The following is a 20018-nucleotide window of genomic DNA, read 5'->3' as shown; positions in this document are numbered from 1 at the left end:
CTGTGGCTCCTGGATCTGGCATGGTCTGGGTTACGGGATCGAAGTCCGTCACCGAATATGCTCGCCATTTCAGCTGTGTATAATTTATAATATGACTATCAATCCCACTTTTCATTGGTGAAAAGTTAGCAATGGATAATGTTTATTTGCTGCCTTCCCTTTAATTCCATCACTTCTACATTATGGATGGCGAGTAGAGATAGTTCTTGAATAGCTTTGCGCGAAATTCAAAAAACAAATAAACAAACATTCCTACTACTAATACCAAAAAATTAATCAATATATTAGGTATTTATTTATTTTTTGGATTCTGTGTGTGTTCAGTATTATGAACCTGTCGCTGTTACCATTCTTACTTGTATAGTAATAACTTAACTTACTGTTTGCAAGGCCTGGCATGGCCTAGCGCGTAAGGCGTGCGACTCGTAATCCGAGGGTCGCGGGTTCACGCCCGCGTCGCGCTAAACATGCTCGCCCTCCCAGCCGTGGGGGTGTATAATGTTACGGTCAATCCCACTATTCGTTGGTAAAAGAGTAGCCCAAGAGTTGGCGGTGGGTGGTGATGACTAGCTGCCTTCCCTCTAGTCTTACACTGCTAAATTAGTGACGGCTAGCACAGATAGCCCTCGTGTAGCTTTGTGCGAAATTCCCAAACAAACAAACAAAAGCTGTTTACAATTTGTGTAGTCGAGTTCCTTGAAATAGAATGTGTGGTCAGTGTCAGGATTCAGGATTCGCCCAACACATGCAGGTGATATATAACATTTTCATTTATTTGAATACAAAGAAACGTCATTATGTTTTGTGCTTTTATAATTACAATAAAACTGTCACAATATTTTCTTAATGGCTGACGAATTCTGAAGCCGAAGTAAAACAATTTTGAAAGAGCACAGATTCTAAAAAAGAACCAACGTAGAATTTCCTTCCAGTTGTTTAGGCGCTATTTAAATCGTTAGATACTTCTGAACAACGGATGTTCAGGTACAAACTAAAATAAGTAAGTAAATGGTAATTATTATCAGTTTTAGTTTAAGTTATGGTGATTACCTACACTTACTGGGTTTGAATGAGTTGGGATTTTATTTTATAGCGGAAGAACCCTGCGAGCTAGGTTGTGAAGGGCTCAGCTATTGTACCAACTTTAACTACCGACCTATCCAACTGTTTCGCACCTGCGAAGTAAGAGCAGATCGTGCCGCACGCAGTGATGTAGAACTATGGAGAGCAGGAGTTATTCATTTGCCCGTGATGGATGTTCCCGTGTTAGATATCAGCACATGTTATCCAGAAACATGGAAAACAATTGCTTGTGTGTTGCAGATCAAACCTTGCCACCAGAGGTCGCACGCTAACATGATTTGCAAGTAAGTATTTTTGTCATAATAATTTAGGAACGCTTATAAAAACCAAATATGAAAAAAAAACTATTTTAAATATAAGAATAGTTCTATTATTATTCTTTTTTAGAAAACCACATTTTTTTCAGATCTGACTGTATTGACATTTTGAGTAAATGTGTGGACTACAGTCGACTTCCATCTGGCCAAACCCCCACAACACTTTGCGAGGTTCTTTCACCACCAGGGCAAGATCCTCCTTGTGTATCTCTAAAACCGTACTTAGGTGAGTCTTACACCACTTTGAGGTTTCATGGGTATCGAAACCCGGTTTCTAGCGTTGTAAGTCCGCAGAGCTAACTGAATTCTCTTAATAGCTTATTCTGAATACTCTTTAATCCCTAACTCTAAATGCATATTGTAGTATTCTGACAATATGTTCCTAAGCAAGTGTGTCCCTTGTTGAATATTTTGAGTGCAATGGTATTTATTAACTGATATTCAGTTTGTTTCTGTGAAGAATAAAAATGATTTAATATTTATTTTTTTTCGATTTAGTTCCTTACTTTTTATTTTATTTTGACAACTGTGTTGATTGTGAGTACCAGAAGAGTTCGTAAGGCGAACACTCTATAATCTAGATCCTGACATTTTAGCAATGACACGTGACGTGAACGTACTAGTGCTATAACTGATCGAAATAAGATGTTTTGAGACAGATTCTCCTGACAGACTTCTTTATTAAAATTCATATTTTCTCCGCTTTCAGAAGAAAGTATTCACGTAAGAGTAGCAGCGGAAGTGACTCATCCTTGTACATCCAGGGCATGTAATGGAACTGATGTTTGTGTTGTGAACCGCGAGTGCTCTCATGGTCAGCCATGTTTCCCTCACAAGTGCCTTAGCGGTAAGTGTTAAAGCAACAGCAAAAGCAATTTGTAATTGTTACCCATAAAAAACATTGAGTAATTTAGAATTTCTCGATGTTTTTTTAATATCTATTGTTAAAAATATAATTGGTTACAAGAATTTTCCTTTAGTTTCCATACTTTATACGAAAAGGAATAAATAGACATAGTCAATTATATATTCATTAACTGAAATATCTTGTACAAAATTCCATTCACTGATAATATCCATAATATTCTAATATTGCTTTACATAATAGTCGAACTTTCTGTAGTAAATTATTAAAGACAAAAACAATAAATCTTATTGGGAAAATATATACATAAATTAATATCAGGCTAATGACATAAGGTCACCATGAAGTAAGTAGACAAAAAATTAAAATTATTAAACCAATACAAATAATAGTAATAATAATAATAATAAACAGGTATCAGTTAAGTGGATCTTTCCATCAACAAGAAAGAAGTGCTCCTTTGTTTATTTATTGTTACTTGCATAACCTATTTCTGCGAGTGTTAAAGAAAATGTTTCGATATCTCGCCAGGTTTTCAAAACGTTGGTTCTTTTATTATGAATCTTGTGCAGAAAAGAGATAAATACGCTGGGAAAAGTACTTACATACAACCTAAACAGAATAAAATCTGTATTTTGTATACCAGGATCAGAGGATCTCTACCTACCAGTAAAAGTTTTAAACTTACAACATTTTTAAATATAAAAATTAATTTGACGGAAAATGCAGATAAAACTATAATATTGAAAGAAAAACGTTCAACGTTAGATGAAAGAGTTTAGATAAAAATAAGAAGGAATATTTTTTACTAAAATTTATAAGAAATATTCACTTTATAGTGACTTGAATTTCCACAAACAGACAACTTATGTTTCTGTATTCTCCAAGCAAAGTATATTACTCATTTATTGTTACATTAACTCACAATACTGATCACACTATTAAGTATACACACACAATTACGGCAGGTGTTTAGGCATAAGATTAATATCTCTAAGAATTAATCCCCTGGGGTGCTCGAAGACTAAGCACCTCCTTCATCCCCGCACTTGGTAGGAATTGAGAAAATGACTAAGTGAATAGATAATAAGGATAAACAGATTGGTGAGTGTGATTTTATTCGCGTAAATGCTAGTCTGGAAGGCGTGGCAGGCGACAAAGCGAAGGCAAAGCGAAACCCCAACTAAAAAGGAAACGAGAAGGGACGACGAGAAGCAGGCCAGATAAAACAAGAACAATACACAAACGGGCTAATTCAGGGCCGGGCATGGATCGATGGATCAAAGTGTCCTAGCAAGGATCTATAGATCAATGCCTAAGATTTAGGTGTGTGGGAAACGGGAGTATCCCGAGAAAACCCACCTTCACTAGACGGGACCGAATGAAGCCCGCCTAGTGCCCTTTGAGATGAGCTGGTCCTGAAAGGTGAATTGTACCTGAAACGAGACTGAAAAACAAAATAGGTTAGTAAAATCAAGAGTTACGATGTGTTGGACTGATTGAGGACAAAGTTATATGGAGATAAATATTTACACCAGGATTTGGGAGTGGCTGCTGTTTTTGAAGTCGGAAGTGAGTGAGTTGCGATGAGTGGATTTTTTATAGTATTTTGTTGCTAGTTTAATGAATCGTTCAGAGATTGGCAGAATTTTAGTGTGTTTTTGAACATATTCTGCTGGTGTGTAGAGTGGTAGGCGGTGTGCGAGTCGTATTACTCGATTTCGAAGTCTCTGTAATAGTAATAATTGGTTCTTGTTAATGTTGCATGTTACCATGGCTCCATATTCTATTAGAGGTCTAATGAATGTTTTGTAAATGTATAATATAGTTTGAGATCTGCAACCGTGGGTGTAGTGACTAATCTTGCAAAGATACGAGATTCTGGTTAAAACTTTTTTCCTAATGTTTTTGAAATGAGAATTCCAAGTAAGTCTCGTGTTGAGGAATCTAGCGGTGTTAGAGAAGGAGATAGGGGTGTTATAAAGATAAAGTTTGGCAAGTTTAACGCGTTTTAATCTCTTGTTAAGCCTATGGTGGAGGATTATTGCTTGGGTTTTAGAGGGATTGAGTGTAACTTTCCACTTATTGCACCAGAGAATGATTTTATCTAGTGCTTCTTGTACTTTCTTAGCAGCTAGTGGGGTCCCATGAAGTGGACCATAAAGCAATATCATCGGCATATTGTGATGCATGAGTAAATGACGTGGGTCGGCTGCGGTAGGTCGTTAACAAAGAGTGTATACAGTAGGGGACTAAGAACTGATCATTGTGGGACACCTGCAACTATTAAGTATATCGAATGCCATTTCTTTTTATCTTGGTATATTGTTTATTATCATAATTTTGATAATAAATATCATTAACAGTAAGAGCACCCAACTGACGAAACAATTCATTTTAATCTTTATAAGTAAACACGTAGATGTAATTAACTATATTGGTTGCCAAGTCGATTTTTTAGCTTCGCTTTTAATAGGAAACTTGCTCCTATCGGAAGTTAATATTATTAATTGATTGATTGTTTGGAATTAAGTATAAAGCTATACAATGGGCTATCTGTGCTCTACCCACTACAAGTATCGAAACCGGGTTTTTAGCGGTGTAATTCCGCAGACATACCACTGTGTCACCTGAGGGCAGTTAATATTAACATCTTCCTTTCACAGTGAACTGCGACACAAATTAATTTAAATTGAACAATTATAATCACATATTAGTTTTTTTGTTATTGTTCAACTTTGCACATATTTCAACCTCATCATATCGTTTAGGTTATTTTTTAAATTAAATGCATTTGCGTTATCTATCAATTGGTTCTCTACCTATTTATGATTCACGACCAATACGAAAAACATTGATGGCCAGTAGCGATGTAGCGAATAGTTTTATTGCAAAACACACCTGGATCACTAAATAAAGAATAAATTGACTCTTACCTATTTTTACGTCTGATCACGACCCTTTAACTTATCGTGACAACTCAATTTTTGATCGCAATCCGTGTGTAGAGAGACGCTGACTTAAGGTGTAAGAATTTTCTTTCCAGAAATATTCTTTCACGGTGTAAGTTAATTTCAAAATGTGGTAAGAAGCTCAATTGCGTGTTTGTTTTATAGGCTGTAAATTGGGAGAGATGTCTCATCTCGTTGTTCCTAAAGGATCCTACGTTCGAATTCCTGAAGTATCTCACGAATACCATTGCCAGAAGGAACAACAGATTTGCCGTTGTTCATCCTTGGGAAAACTAGAAGCGTGTGTCAATCTACCTTGTGTGAACCAGAAAAATTGCTGGTTAAAAGGGGACAAAATACGTAAGTTGTACATCAGTTCTCTGCGAAAGGCCTGTTGGTTCCTTGTTTTTATTATGAAACATTAGTTGAAAACTGGAAGTTAATTTTGTACCTGTTAAAACTTAATAAGATGTAGAAAATAATTTTACCATGAATGATCAAATGATGAAGAGTGAAAAAATATACTTTCTTATATCAAATTATGAACAGTGAAAATATATACTTTCTTATATCAAATTATGAACAGTGAAAATATATACATTATTATATCAAACGATGAGTGGAAATATAGACTGTTTATATGATAAGTTTCAACTTTGTACAAATTATATTCTCTGCAGCTCACAATTCACACTTTTATATCGACTGTAACAAATGTATTTGTTACTCTGGTGAGATTGTGTGTTCTCAACGGTCATGTCAGGATAACAACGAGGTGAAAAAATCGACATACATGAGCACGAGTAAGTATGATATTGTATCTAGCTCACATAAAAGGCGGTGTGTGTCACGTCACGCCACACTTGATGTTTTTCAAATAGGTGGGATCATAAAAGTTAAAACGCATTTATCCAGATAAATAGATTTTTTTGTGGCCATACGTTCAGCTCCAGTCTTATAATATCTTATGTCTCCTGGTGTCTCCACAGTAAACTTGAGGGTTTATAACTATGAAATTCCTGTTGTGTGCACAACGTTGGTAGCCATAATGTGTAGCTGTGCGCTTAACAAGAAACACACAAAGTGAAATTGTTTTTCACTCACACTGCAGTGTATGGTCTCTCTGTTTCCTAAGAGAGTCAATAGTAACTTTATGGGCTAACAACACTAAATCTCAGAGTTCGATTGCACGCAGCGGTCAATATGTCCGATTGTATAGCGTTGTGCTAAAACAAATAAACGGATAAATGAAACAACGAATTCTAATCTTTATAAGTAGATGCGTAAGAAAGGTGTATTTAATTAGCAATACTAATGGCCAGCTTGATTTCTAGTTTAGCCATAATATCTTACTCCGAATACATTACAATTACCTGTTGTAGTCGTAGCGTAATTTGTTACATGCAAAGAAGACGTGACGACTTTAGAACAGACGACTTGGGATATATCTGCTGTTGTGTGATTTTGTTACAATGTAAAAGTAGAAGAAAATGGGCATAAAATACTTGCTATAGACATTTTGATACATATAGATTCATGAGTTGTTTATGATATGCCGTTTTCTCGATAAGTGTGTTTATTCTTATAGCAAAGCCACATCGGGCTATTTGCTCACCCCACCGAGGAGAATTGAACCCCTGATTTTAGCGTTGTATATCCGGAGACATACCGCTGTACTAGCGGGGGGCTTTTCAATAAGTTTTGGTGTTGTATAGACAAAACAAAAAACACTAAAAATTCATAATTTTCAGTGTTATGATTTACAAAATATATAAAGAAGTTTTTATTAGTATTTATACATCAACAGTAATTTTTTTTTTATATTTGTAATCCATTTAAGGAAAAAGTATGCCGTTTCAAATTCTGTTTGGTCTCAGCTTTTCATAGCTATAAAAACTGTATAATTAAGCATAAGATGTTAGTATTAGTTTTATTTTAGTTTATGATGTTGCATTCTATATATATTCTCTTAGGTATTTTCAAGAATTATAAGTGTGTAGTTATACTATTACAATCACACAATGTTCGCTATATCCATTGCCACGACGCATTTCGTTTAATCCAGAGTTTTTGAGGTTCGCTGGAACATAACAAACACAGTACTGACTGGAAGACTATTTAAATAAGCTATTTGTCACAAGAACAAATGTTGTGAACACGTTTTTCAAGTTGGTGAAGCATTAGTATAATTAATTATATCATAAGATTTTTAATACTGCATTCTTAATTTAGTCCCTTAAGAATGTTCAAAAATTAGAAAAGTGTATAATAATGGTATTTCAACCATATCTGTTCGCCATATCCATTACCGATGATTTATTTTGCTCAATCTGTAACTCATCAGATCAGCTGTAACAAATAACTCATGTAAACAGCGTTCCGACCGCTACTGTTTTGATCACCTCGTAACTAGTCTGAGAATACAGTGTTAGAAATATAATAGGCCTGATACTAACGTGTTATGACAATCATTTAACTGTATTCAAGCTCTGCCAGCTTCTGAAAGGCGTACACACAATAATAAATATAAAACGATTTTCTACATTATATTATGCTTATAACGTAGTTTGTTCTTTATTTTCCCCAGATTAATTAAATCAGTTTTCAAATAAAATAATCCAGGTGCTCCTGGTGAATGTAATAGATTAACGTGATTTCTTAAAGATACAATGTCGTCTTAGGTTTGCCGTGTAGTTGCCCCAACCACTATGTTCCAGTGTGTGGAATTAACGGCAAAACGTACCCAAGTGCTTGTTTGGCTAGGTATGTAGGTTTCTCATTAAAGATTAAAATATTTTAAATTAATCAAAAAACAACTGGTTTTCAGTGAATTGTTTGTTTGAATGCTGATTTATAGAACACACATTAGACGTTTTAATTCAGTTATTTTTTATATTATTTAAAATAAGTGATTTATTCTGAACGAAAGAATTAAAGTTAATAACGAACGAATTTTGAATTTGATATTTATTAGGAGTCGAATTTCCTGCTTATTTACTAACTTAAATGCGTGTTAAGATCAACAGGTTAAGGAAACTTTTTAAATATTTTTTGCTTGAATACAGCTTTTATTCATTTTTAATTTTTGGTCGTAGGCGATTAAAAAACAATTCATGTTTATTGCGCAAACTCATTTTTCCTCTTTATGGTACCATCTTGTATTGCTTTGCGTGACTGTGAAATATAAACAATGTTAAAAGCTATGATAGCAGATTAGAACAGTAAAGTTTTGATATATATATTATTTACTTTGGCTTCGTTCACCACCCTTTTCATCTCTTTCTTCAGATGTGCTGGCCTTCGAGACAAACAGTTTGATTTTGGTGGTTGTTCTTCCGAAGATCCATGCAAACCCAATCCTTGCCATCATCATCAGAAGTAAGTAATTTATCATGGTTCACTTACTTATTACTGTGATTAATTAAATACTAACGATATACTACGTGTTGAAAACTACAGTGAAAATCAAAGTAGAAATAAATAATTTTAAGAGTTATTCTTTCTCAAGCCAATTGCGAAATTATTATGATAAGTAAGGCTACGTTTCTTTAAATTGTACGTAATACTGTACAATTGAATTCGCATGCGTTATAAACAAACTGTTTGTGACTCAATATAGTGAGTGATAGTATGAACTTATACAATTTTGTCATTTGATGAATTTACGTGGATTTGACTATTTTTCCAAGTATTTTCCGAAAAAGTCCTAAAAAAAGCAATTTAATTACACTGTTGAGATTATTTATACAGTATAGCACTTGTTATTATATATCTGTCCATGAGGGACAATTTACCAAATTTTCGATCTACTATATTATAAAATATCTTGGGCTTCTAAAACCCCTTTACCCTACTAATTCGCCCATTTACATGAGATTTACAAGCATTTAAATCTCTCCCCCCCCCAATCTACTTCCTGACCTCTGATCGCCAAGTGTTTCTGGGTATGGTGAAAAATTAAAAGGTAGACAACAAACTGAAAATAATTACATTAATATGTAGAAGATAACAAGGCCGCTCCGTCATTCTTCTAAGCCAACGTTGCGCAAGAATATTTACTAGCTATATTAATTATTGATATTTACGAAGCAAAGAATTGAAGTTGTGAAACTCATTATGTATATATATATATATATGTATATCACGACCCACAAAAGCCACTGGCGTGATATCTTTTGTCTTTTACATCGATCTTATACTGTCAAGCATACGACGTGCATCCAAAAATCACGTAAGCCAAGTGACCCCTGTTGTTGAAAATGTTAAAAAAAAGCAGTTTACTGCTTCAGAAAAAAAAATCGTATTACATAACTAGACTCTTGTTTTAAATATTATTTTAACTGTATTAAAGGCAATTATTTTCTTTTAATAAGCGAGGACACGAGGAGTAATAGCTAGAGATATTATAAAGACCAACGTCGAGTTAAGGTCAAAGATCAGAGATGAGACGTACTTGGACTAGCTCCATGTTACTAAACTACAAATGATATCATTACACCTACTTCTTCTGTGTGTTTACTACTGACTACTTACTAAAAGACTGAATTTGGAATCGGCTAGTTATCAGTAAGAGACGATTTTTCATCGAGCACACGTATTCGAATAAATTACTTTGTTTTCAGCTGATTTTTCTAACGAAATGACAACACCAGCTATTTACAGATCACTCTTATGACATATACGTGAACAAGTTCAGACTTATTCCATGTATGCAAAGTCGTTTGTATGAGAATTAATTTTTTATTATTTGAAGGTGTTTAATGTGTGTGTGTTTGTTTTCTTATAGCAAAGCCATATTGGGCTATCTGCTGAGCCCACTGAGGAAATCGAACCCCTGATTTTAGCGTTGTAAATCCGTAGACTTACCGCTGTACTAGCAGGGGGCAAGGTGTTTAGTGAAGTTTTTGCTTTCCTAAGTAATTTCATTCATTTCACTCGATTTTAAAGTTATGAACAAGTGTTTCTTTCCTTTACAATACCTTTAATTATGAGTTTGTATAGCCTAAATTTAAAGGAAAGTTTTAAATAAAATATTTTACCTTGAATTTGTACCATTTTTAACGAATTTTTAGTCTACTTCATGTTCTCAATTACCTGCTCCGTAAGAAATTATTTAACAGATAAAGATAAGTAATTCAGGAAGTCATATGTATTTTGTATTTATAATTCAAGTTACCTATTTAACGTGTGCCAGAACTTGGTAATTAGAGCACTCGAGATCTACGGGATGTGTTCGAAACCTATTACCGAATATGCTCGTCGTTTCAATCATGGGGACATTATAACGTGACGGCAAATTCATGATTAGTTGATGAAAAGAGTTCTCGGTGGACGGTACTGACTAGCAGTTGTCCCGTTAGTCTATCCCTTCAAAATTAGAAAGAGCTAGCTGAGATATTCTTCGCGTAGCTTTGCGCGAAATTCAACAAACACACAACCAACCAACCAATCAACGTGTGCGTGCAATTTTGCATGATTTCGTGCGTATATTTGGACCAGTAATTTAAAAGAGAGCTTCTTTATTCCTCTACGATATCCTAGATAAATGGATATCTCAAGGATAATGTATTGTGCAACTTTTCAGGTATACAATATATTTTTAAAAGAAGTTAATTAATACTCATTTCTAAACCACAATTGTTGAAGTCAGAGGGTCGTTTACTTTATCGAATTTGCTATGCAACAAATGAAGGCATTTTAATTATGTTGATTAAGATAACCATGATGTGTGTTGCGTCTATCTGAATTTAAACTGAAATGTTTTTCAAGGTTTTTGTGACATCGTTCGGTTATCCAAATTATTTCGTAGGTGATGATATACTTTTATAATTATGAACAGGTTAAAATATATTACCAAAATGTCAATGCATTTTTAATAAAATAATGTTTACGTGTTTAAATTTGTGTATTTTAAAAACATAACCGCCATGCAAATAAATATTGTGCAAATTACAGATGTGTTCCTAAGCAACGAGTTTGTTTAAGCTACCAACATCACAAGTGTAAACAGTACGAATGTGGTAAGCTTTTTTTAGTGTACCTTAATCAAAGTTCAAATTCAATACTTAACAGCCAGAGAAATCTCTAATGTTTTATGTCATTTATGATTATAAAATACAAACGTTCTGACATTAGTCAGTGAAAATATTGCTGAATATTTAAAAGTTTAATATGTAAGATCTAATACACACAGACACACACACACATATACATATGTATACAGTTTTAAGGTTTATTACATACTTAACAAGAGTAAGCTGTCACTTTTACTCATTTACTGAGAAAAAGATTATTTGTGTATGTTCCAGCATAAGGTGGTATCCACTAAAATATACACCAATAGCGTGAGAAAAACACTAAGTATAACTTACGATGTAATGTTGTGGTTGAAGCTGACAGCTTTTCGATAGTAAATACAGTTAAAGGCTTGAAAAAGAGATAGAATTATTATTATTTAACCAGAAGAATGATTAAGTTTATCATATTATAATGCATAATCAAAGCATAACATATAGTTCTTAGTAAATGTAACTATTAGTTTCTAGGTTTTAAGAATGATTGGTAAAGTTTTCATTAAAAAATCTTAACTGAAATAATTGTTTTTGTTTTTTATTTACTTTAAAAAAATATAACTGATACATCTTTCTATTACAGTGACATCTCGTGGTGATTGTAAGGAGCTTCCAGTCTCATTGGTGTGTGATACAGAAAACAATGAGCATCAAAATCTGTGTTGGTTGTTAAAAAAGGACAAGGCTTTGGCCTATCATGGAAGGTGTTTGGTAAGTCATTAAAAATTTCATTGCTGGATTTTAACGCAACCCACAGTATCTTGTCCGTTCAATCGTTTATATTGACCTGTTCTGCAAACAAAACATTTCGGCAGAAAAAAACTACATTTATTTACTAATAATTTATGTGTTTCGAATTTGACTTTGTCATGCTGTAGAAAGGCAGGTACTTTACTGAAGAAACTAGTTTACAGGTCGTGTTTTATTTAAAGCAACTAGGGTAGTTGTGTCGAAAACAGGACAAGGGTTTATCTTGATAATGCTGCAAAAGAGCAGCTACTGCCCCAGGGAAAGCTTACAGATCATGCTTTGTCTAAAGTATTTAACGTAGTTTTGTCGAAACCATGACGTAGGTTTAATGCGTCTTGGGAATGAAACGCGTTTTTTTTTCTTTAGTTATTAAACAACGTTAGATTTTATTTAACAATAAATTAACTAAAGTGAAAAGTCGTGAAATAAAGCTGGTTCGTTATTCCCACGTAAACAGTTGTTTTGAGAATAAAAAGTAAAGTGTAAAGCTAGAAACATATAACTAACTGTTGACTAATGATCGGTTAAGCTAGGGTCACCAAACTAAGGTTATGACTGGTCTTTGACAGATTGTAAGGAAAGTCCCGGATGACTTGAAACCAAAAGACGTCAATGTGATATTGAGGGTGAGAAGATACATAATCGACTGTCTGTTTTATTGAAATCTTTATTTCGGTTAAAATTTTAGTATATAAAACAACAATAAAGATGTTTTAAAGGTTTCGAAAGTTTATTGAAATCTTAAGAGTTGCACATTATTATATCATTTTGTAAAGATTCTTGCCAAATTTAAATATTTTAGTTTGAAATATTCTTTTAATTTAATATAGATTTTGCTTCATTACTGTTAAAGAAAGGTGACAGTGAAATTGTGGATTTGCGAATATGATAATATTTTGAAGTATTTAGTATTTATTATTTGAATATCTATTGGTCTACATAATCTATGGATTTAATATATGTAAAAACGCCTCGTTTTTTTTTTCTCTACAAGTGGGTTTTCTCGACATCACTGAATCTACGGATTTGTTCCCTCTGTCGTTACATTACATCTTTATTACCTTTAACATAAACGTATGAAACCTTGTAACCCAAGCGCTTTCGAAAGAAGGACATTTCTAAAGCGCTTGGGTTATTGAGTTTCGTATCTTTGTGTTAAGTTTAATTCTTGAATATACGTGTTTTTCTAACATCACGAACCTTTGTTATATTGATAGCAAGGGACTCGCGTTCATAATCTTCTTCTGGAGATGATTATTAGTAAGTTAACCTTGTCTGATTTAACGTTATTGGTTTTTCATTACATTATAGGACCATTGCAGTAGTTGGGGTTCAGTGTGTGGACACAGTGGACAGACATATCCCAGTGAATGCGCAGCTTTAGCTGACCGTTCAACGGTAGACTATAATGGTCCTTGTGTTGCAGTTGGAACATTCCCACGTGAGTCATGTTCATTTTATTCTATGTGTTGATTGATATAAGATTCCGTGATCAGAATGGGAACTTATGTACTAAATTCTTCATAAAAAGGGTTTCTTGAAGAGACCGAAACATAACTGCAACATCTGGAAATTGTAATGACGTCTTAAATGATTATTATGAATGTGTTACTGATATGGAAACATATTAAAGCTTATGTATAAATAAAAGTGGCCCGGCATGGCCAGGTGGTTAAGGAACTCGACTCCTAATCTCAGGGTCGCGGGTTCGAATCTCCGTCACACAAAACATGTTCGCACTTTCAGCCGTGGAGGTGTTGTAATGTGACTGGCAATCCCACTATTCGATGGTATAAGAGCACCCCAAGAGTTGGCGGTGGGTGGTGATGACTAGCCGAGATCCTTCTAGTCTTGCACTGCTGAATTAGGGACGGCTAGCGTAGATAGCCCTCATGTAGCTTTGCGCGAAATTCAAAGATAAAGATAAACAATATATAAAAGCCAAAATCTCTTTGTTTGTTCGTTTGCTTGTTCATTATAATAACACTCAGTTTTTATATGTCCTGAAAATGCGCGCGCACTTCATTTGAAAGGATGTAAATAAAAGGCAGATGTAAATATACATTATATATTTAAAATATATAATTTTCTCTACAAGTGGGTTTTCTCGTCATCACGGATTAAATATACATTAGTAGACATTTTGTACAACTTATTTAATGCTCATCAAAGTTTTTAAAAAAATATGATGTTATGTCGTAGAGTAATATTATAAGTTTATTCATTAATACTATGAAATACGATAAAATTTAGACCTAATGAAACTAAATATAAAAATATACACAAGTTACAGTATTAATTTATCTCTTTTGTCGCATATACGGCGGCCATCATTAATTGATGCTGCTATTTTCAACATTTCCGCTCTTTAAGCGTTAACTAATGTTCGGCCTAAGATAAGTAGGCTTAAAAGTTTTCGGTGTCTGGACATAAATATTTTGTGTTTTTGTTAGTTTCCCTTTAACTAAAACAGTCTTTAGTCTTATCTGTAAAAGCAAGAGAACGAAGTCACATAAATAACAGACACCAAATAATACTGATAATTATTTTTTTCAGAAGAGCTATAATGAATTAGGAATCAGCAAGTATCATAAATATTCAACACTGAATAACAGCCAGTAAGAATGAGAACAAGTGTCTAAACAAATACACCAACAGGTTGAAAACATTGTGATGGTGCGAATTATGGAAATATTGAAGATATTAAATACATTATCTTCTCCAAAAATTGCATCAAGTAAACAGGTTTAAATAAATACAATAGAAATATATTGAGTTCTACTGAATGATTATGAAAAGCGTACTCTATATTTTTTACTCTTTAACAATGATTCTATATATATATATATATATATATATAGCTAAACTGCATGATTTAAGTGTGAATTAAAAAAGCGAATTTGATGAAATGATGAAAATAGGAAATGTTTGATTGTTAGATGGAAAAAATTAACACTAGAAACAGCAGAATAAACCTTAAACAAATATACGGTATGAGTGTCTTATTTGTGTCTTTTTTCCCTCTCTTTTACACAGTCCCAACGAAATTGAAACAATATGTAATGCACATGGATCAAAATTTAGTAAATATATAACGCCATTTAAAAAAGTTTATTGGGATTCACTTGAAGATTACCCTATAGTTTCAACATTGTAAACATTTCACTTTTCTGTCTTTGATGTGCAACGCTTTTTTTCAGATCTTGTTTTCTAAAAGTTGCTTTAAAAATCATCTGAGGAGAGGAGACATTATTATTTGCAGTTTTTACGATGTATTTCCTTAAAATTTTAAAATTAGCGTCATTTTGAGTAATCTATGTCTATTATATCATGGCGCATTGTTTTGGGATGATATTAAATAATTTCAAAGACGTACGCTAACGATATGTCTTGCAGGAATAGAAACTACAAGAAGTTTCGGGTGTAGTGGTGTGCGTTGCTCTCCACTGCCATCACCACACTGTTCTAATTCTATACCCCCAGGGGCTTGCTGTCCTGTGTGTGGTAAGTAAAAAGTTTGAGATGAGTCACATTACATATTTCAATTGGCTCAATTCGTCGTCTTTTTCTGTTAATACACTCCACTCCACAGTCCAGTTTTACTGATGACAAATCTAGTTACTATTGATTCTAAACAGTAATTACAACATTCTGAATATTACTGTTAACAACTGAGCGTGTTACTGGTAACATTATTTTGGTTAAAACTAAATAGTAATTATAACATTTTGGATATATTAATATTAACAACTATATGTATTATCGGTCACTGTAATCTGGTTGATAGTAAATACTCTAGGTTGTATTAATAATATATTCATGAGTCTATAAGACATTAGTTTTAACATCACTAATGCTACTTATAACAGCTTTGGATGCTACTATAGGTGAAATTGATAGCAATTACGATTGATAATGATGACAAGCCATTGGCTGATACTGAAAACCGATTATAACACCTTAGGTATTACTGTTAAAATTCTCGATGACAACTCACAATGTTACTAGTGTGGTATTTAGATACTTTGATTTCTGACGTAAACGTATTAAGATCAAAAATCCAAAGCTGATTGAGGAAGTGTTAAAAAGAGGCAGCAAAATAAAAGAAAAAGTCAACACAAACAGATTAACAAGAAATACATATCTTTAATCATACAAACACATTGATTGCTGTCGTCTTTCACAAGTCTATATAGCTCCAGAACTTTATTAACTGACTTTTGGCTGCTAAAGAGCAGGAGAAGGCATGTGTACACAAAATGAAGATAAGAACAAGAATAATGGTATAATGCACTATTAAATCTGGTCTAAAATTATTAGTGTGGTATCCAACAATCCTAGATTACCTGTGTCAGTGATTAGTTCCATTATAACTTAAATATCTAGCTATTGCACTATTAAGTCTGGTTTAAAATTGTTGGTGTGGTATACAACAATCCTAGAGTACCTATGACAGTGATTAGTTCCATTATAACTTAAATCTCCTGATAATGTTAATTTATTAAAGTCTTTACATCACTAATTCAGTGGAGGTCTGACAAAGAAACAAGTCACAATTTCTACCCTTCCATATATGAGGCCCTGGAATGTCTAGTTTTTGCGAGATCAGTTAACTGTGTACTAAGTGTATATTTGGAATACCCATATTTAAAAACATTACGACCAATCTGAATAATTTTTTATAGTATATTTAGTTTTGCTCTTTGGTAAAGCTGATTATATATTTATAAACCAACATTAAATATATTATCATTTGTTATATGCAAATTACAATTATGTAATTTACAGAAGCTTGAAAGAACTAATAGGTTATTTGTTGGATTTGTCAGTAACCAAACAATTTTACCCATCTGAAAGGAATTGTTTGTTTAGAATAAATTAAGTAACTGGAATTTTAACCGTTTTCATAGTATTATTTGAGCTAACGTGCTTTATTATATCACTTCCAGGAGCGGTTGTAACATTTCTCTTTAGTCGACACCAGGCAGACATGATCGCCAGTGCCGTGCAAGATGTTGACCCTGTTGTTGTCCAAACCATTGCTGAGAAATTACGAGATTATGTAAAAGTAACAGAGTGTGATGTCTTCTCCTATCTAAGCCTAGAATCTGAAGTGGTTGTCATAGTAAACCCAATCACCTCAACCCCCACTCTTCTTCAAGTTGAAGCCTGTGTGAGAGAGGCTAAAAAAATCAAGACTCTGGTAGAAATGAGCAGTCCTGCCATTCTAACTGACCTTTCTCTATCTCTTTTTCTTGCTGCGTCTCTGAAAGTTCCTCTTACGGAGAGAGTTACATCTAGCGTTCCAACGCCTGCTCCTGTCAACGTTCCTGGTTTCATACTAGTCATCCTGATCTTTGGGTTACTGTTAGAAAAATGGCTGCTGTCCTGACAGCTGCCAAACCAACACGGGTATCAATGATTTGTGATCCTCTTGGAAAGTGAAGTTTTACGCTTTGTCAAAAGAAAAGCAATCAGTGATTATTTTCTTAAGGGAGATATCGGTAGCAAGAAAATAAAAAATAAAAAAATTGAAAGATAAACTTACAATAACTTCTAAGTAAATATGTCTGTATATGTGATCCATATTTATCAGTAACTCAGAACAATCTCGAATAATTTCAAGTTATATAACGTAGACTGATTTCTTTTACGTCCAAATTGACGACTTGCCATCTTTATGCACAACTTAACCGCACCAATTAGAGAACTGACATATATATAATATATATATTTAATAATGACGTTCTGATCTGTGAAACTGATTTTAGTTGGTTGTATGTATTTATGTTAGCAGTTTACTTATGCTTAATAATTAATTTTCTTCGTGAGTACTTTTCAACCAATTTGATATTTATTCTTATTAAGTACTCAAACATAATATCAACTGAGGTAATTATTTGAAATGACTATCTTTATAGCGTTGGATAAAACGAATATAAATTTAGTCTTTTGACAAACTTTTTAAAAATTGTGAAGTTTAATATTTATCCTAATGATTTTGTGAAAAAACACATTTAGTAAGGTTATTTGAGATAGTGGTGTTTTTAAATATTTTTGACCTGGCATGGCCAGGTGGTTAAAGCACTGGACTCGTAATCTGATGGTCGCGGATTTGACTCCACATTACACCAAACATGCTCGCCCTTTCAGCCGTGGGAGCGTTATAATGTGCAGTCAATCCCACTATTCGTTGATAAAAGAGTATCCCAAGAGTTGGTGGTGGGTGGTGATGACTAGTTACCTTCCCTCTAGTCTTACACTGCTAAATTAGGGACGGCTAGCGCAGGTAGCCCTCGAGTAGCTTTGCACGATATTCAAAACCAAACCAAAATATTTGTATGACATTATTTTAGATAATATTTATAAAGCAAATTTAGGTTTCATTTCAAACATTATTACTAAACATCTTTAAGTACATTATATCAGATTCTGATGTGGCCGAGTAATGAGCGATCCAGTTAACTCAAAATCGCTTTCTGAGCTGTAGATGCGGTATAAGTGTGACGATCAAATCCAGTTTATCGTGTAGAATAGGCCAAGAGTTATCGCTGACTGCTGTTAACCAAGTAGCTGTCTTTTTTCTAGTCAGTCAGATGGCCAGCGTAGATAGGCCATGTGTAGCTTTCCGCGAATATCCGAAAAAGATATGTCCAGACACTATTATTAAAACATACCCAAGAATGTCATCTCGAACCATTGTAAAACACACTGAAACTCACAATTTTAAACATAATTATCGAATATGTTCGTAAAATTTGTGACACTAGTACTATTATACATTGTTAAAAATACTGTTCCATCATTTTGGAACACCAAACATGCTCGTCCTTTCAGCCATGGGGGCGTTATTATGTTACAGTCAATTGTACTATTCGTTGGTAAAAGAGTAGCCCATGAGTTAGCGGTGAGTGGTGACGGCTAGCTGCCTTCTCTCTAGTCTTACACTGCTAAATTATGGACGGCTAGTGCAGATAGCTCTCGAGTAGCTTTGTGCGAAATTCCAAACAAACCAAACGAAAACCATCATTTTGGAACATTTTTAAACGTACTGTCTACGACTCCTGTGTTGACAAAAGATAATGAAGTACATCATTTAACACTTTTACTTTAAATAAAGTTTTACTTGAACAATGAATCATTAGAATTGTTTTAATAACCACAATATATTGTGATTAGTTTTGTAAAAAAAGAAAATCAGCTATATCTAGTTCTCTTTAGTGACATTAACAATTAAATAATTATCTACGAATTGATGAATGACGAATGAGTGATATATTTTTGTTCACTCTAAAGGTTTGGAAATACAAATTATTATTAGAAACTAGAGAGAGACTTTTGTGCCTTAAATATTTGAAATATTTGTGTTTCAAACTCTAATACGACTAAACGGAATTCTAACTTGCATGTTGACAAATCGTACTTCTCGGTGGATCAGCCAAAATTCGGGTTTCGCTACTAGCGGTGGACAGAGCACAGATAGCCTTTGTGCTTAATAAGAAATAAAGAAAGCATACAAGCATAACCCGGTAGAGTATCTGATACCTTAGGCCCTATCTCGTGGTCTATCAAATCTGGCTAGAAACCGAGATAAGGTAGCCGGTACTTAAGATCTTATCTCATAGTATACAAAACCTTCTTCTTCTTCTTCATGTGTCAAATCTGCGGCAGACATCGACGACCATGGCATGCCAGACTTCTCTGTTGTCAATCCTCCTTATCAACTCGATGTTGATCATTGAGTTCTTGGTGACATAGTTATTGAGGTTGTCCATATATTTAGTTCTTTGACACCCTCTGCTTTTCCTCCCTTCTATTTTTCCACATAGCATCTGTTTCTCTATCCTATTCTTCCTACAGATGTGTCCTAGAAATTCCATTTGTCTCTTTCTTATAGCTTTCATGAGGGACCTTTTGTATCCTGCCAGTTCCATGAAAAACCTTCTTAAAGATTGATATAAGGTAACCAGTACCTTAGATC

The 20018-nt window shown here is 33.8% G+C and overlaps 1 protein-coding gene across 1 annotated transcript in view; it reads left to right on the top strand.

Moving 5' to 3' along the window:
• Nucleotides 1–17566, top strand: part of LOC143246225 (reversion-inducing cysteine-rich protein with Kazal motifs-like) — a 95839-nt gene extending 78273 nt beyond the window's left edge. The window contains exons 11-22 of the mRNA XM_076492561.1: nt 1094–1367; nt 1490–1626; nt 2110–2247; nt 5382–5576; nt 5897–6019; nt 7898–7979; nt 8505–8594; nt 11172–11236; nt 11871–11998; nt 13349–13478; nt 15434–15541; nt 16987–17566. Of these exons, the coding sequence (XP_076348676.1) occupies nt 1094–1367; nt 1490–1626; nt 2110–2247; nt 5382–5576; nt 5897–6019; nt 7898–7979; nt 8505–8594; nt 11172–11236; nt 11871–11998; nt 13349–13478; nt 15434–15541; nt 16987–17429 (1913 nt within the window). The 3' untranslated portion in view covers nt 17430–17566. The remainder of the gene's footprint in view (nt 1–1093; nt 1368–1489; nt 1627–2109; nt 2248–5381; nt 5577–5896; nt 6020–7897; nt 7980–8504; nt 8595–11171; nt 11237–11870; nt 11999–13348; nt 13479–15433; nt 15542–16986) is intronic.
• Nucleotides 17567–20018: the final 2452 nt, after the last annotated feature.

Source organism: Tachypleus tridentatus, chromosome 3 (genome assembly GCF_004210375.1).
Source record: "Tachypleus tridentatus isolate NWPU-2018 chromosome 3, ASM421037v1, whole genome shotgun sequence".
Taxonomy (NCBI): domain Eukaryota; kingdom Metazoa; phylum Arthropoda; class Merostomata; order Xiphosura; family Limulidae; genus Tachypleus; species Tachypleus tridentatus.
Note: the sequence above shows the minus strand (reverse complement) of the source record. Positions and strands in the feature narration are given on the sequence as shown.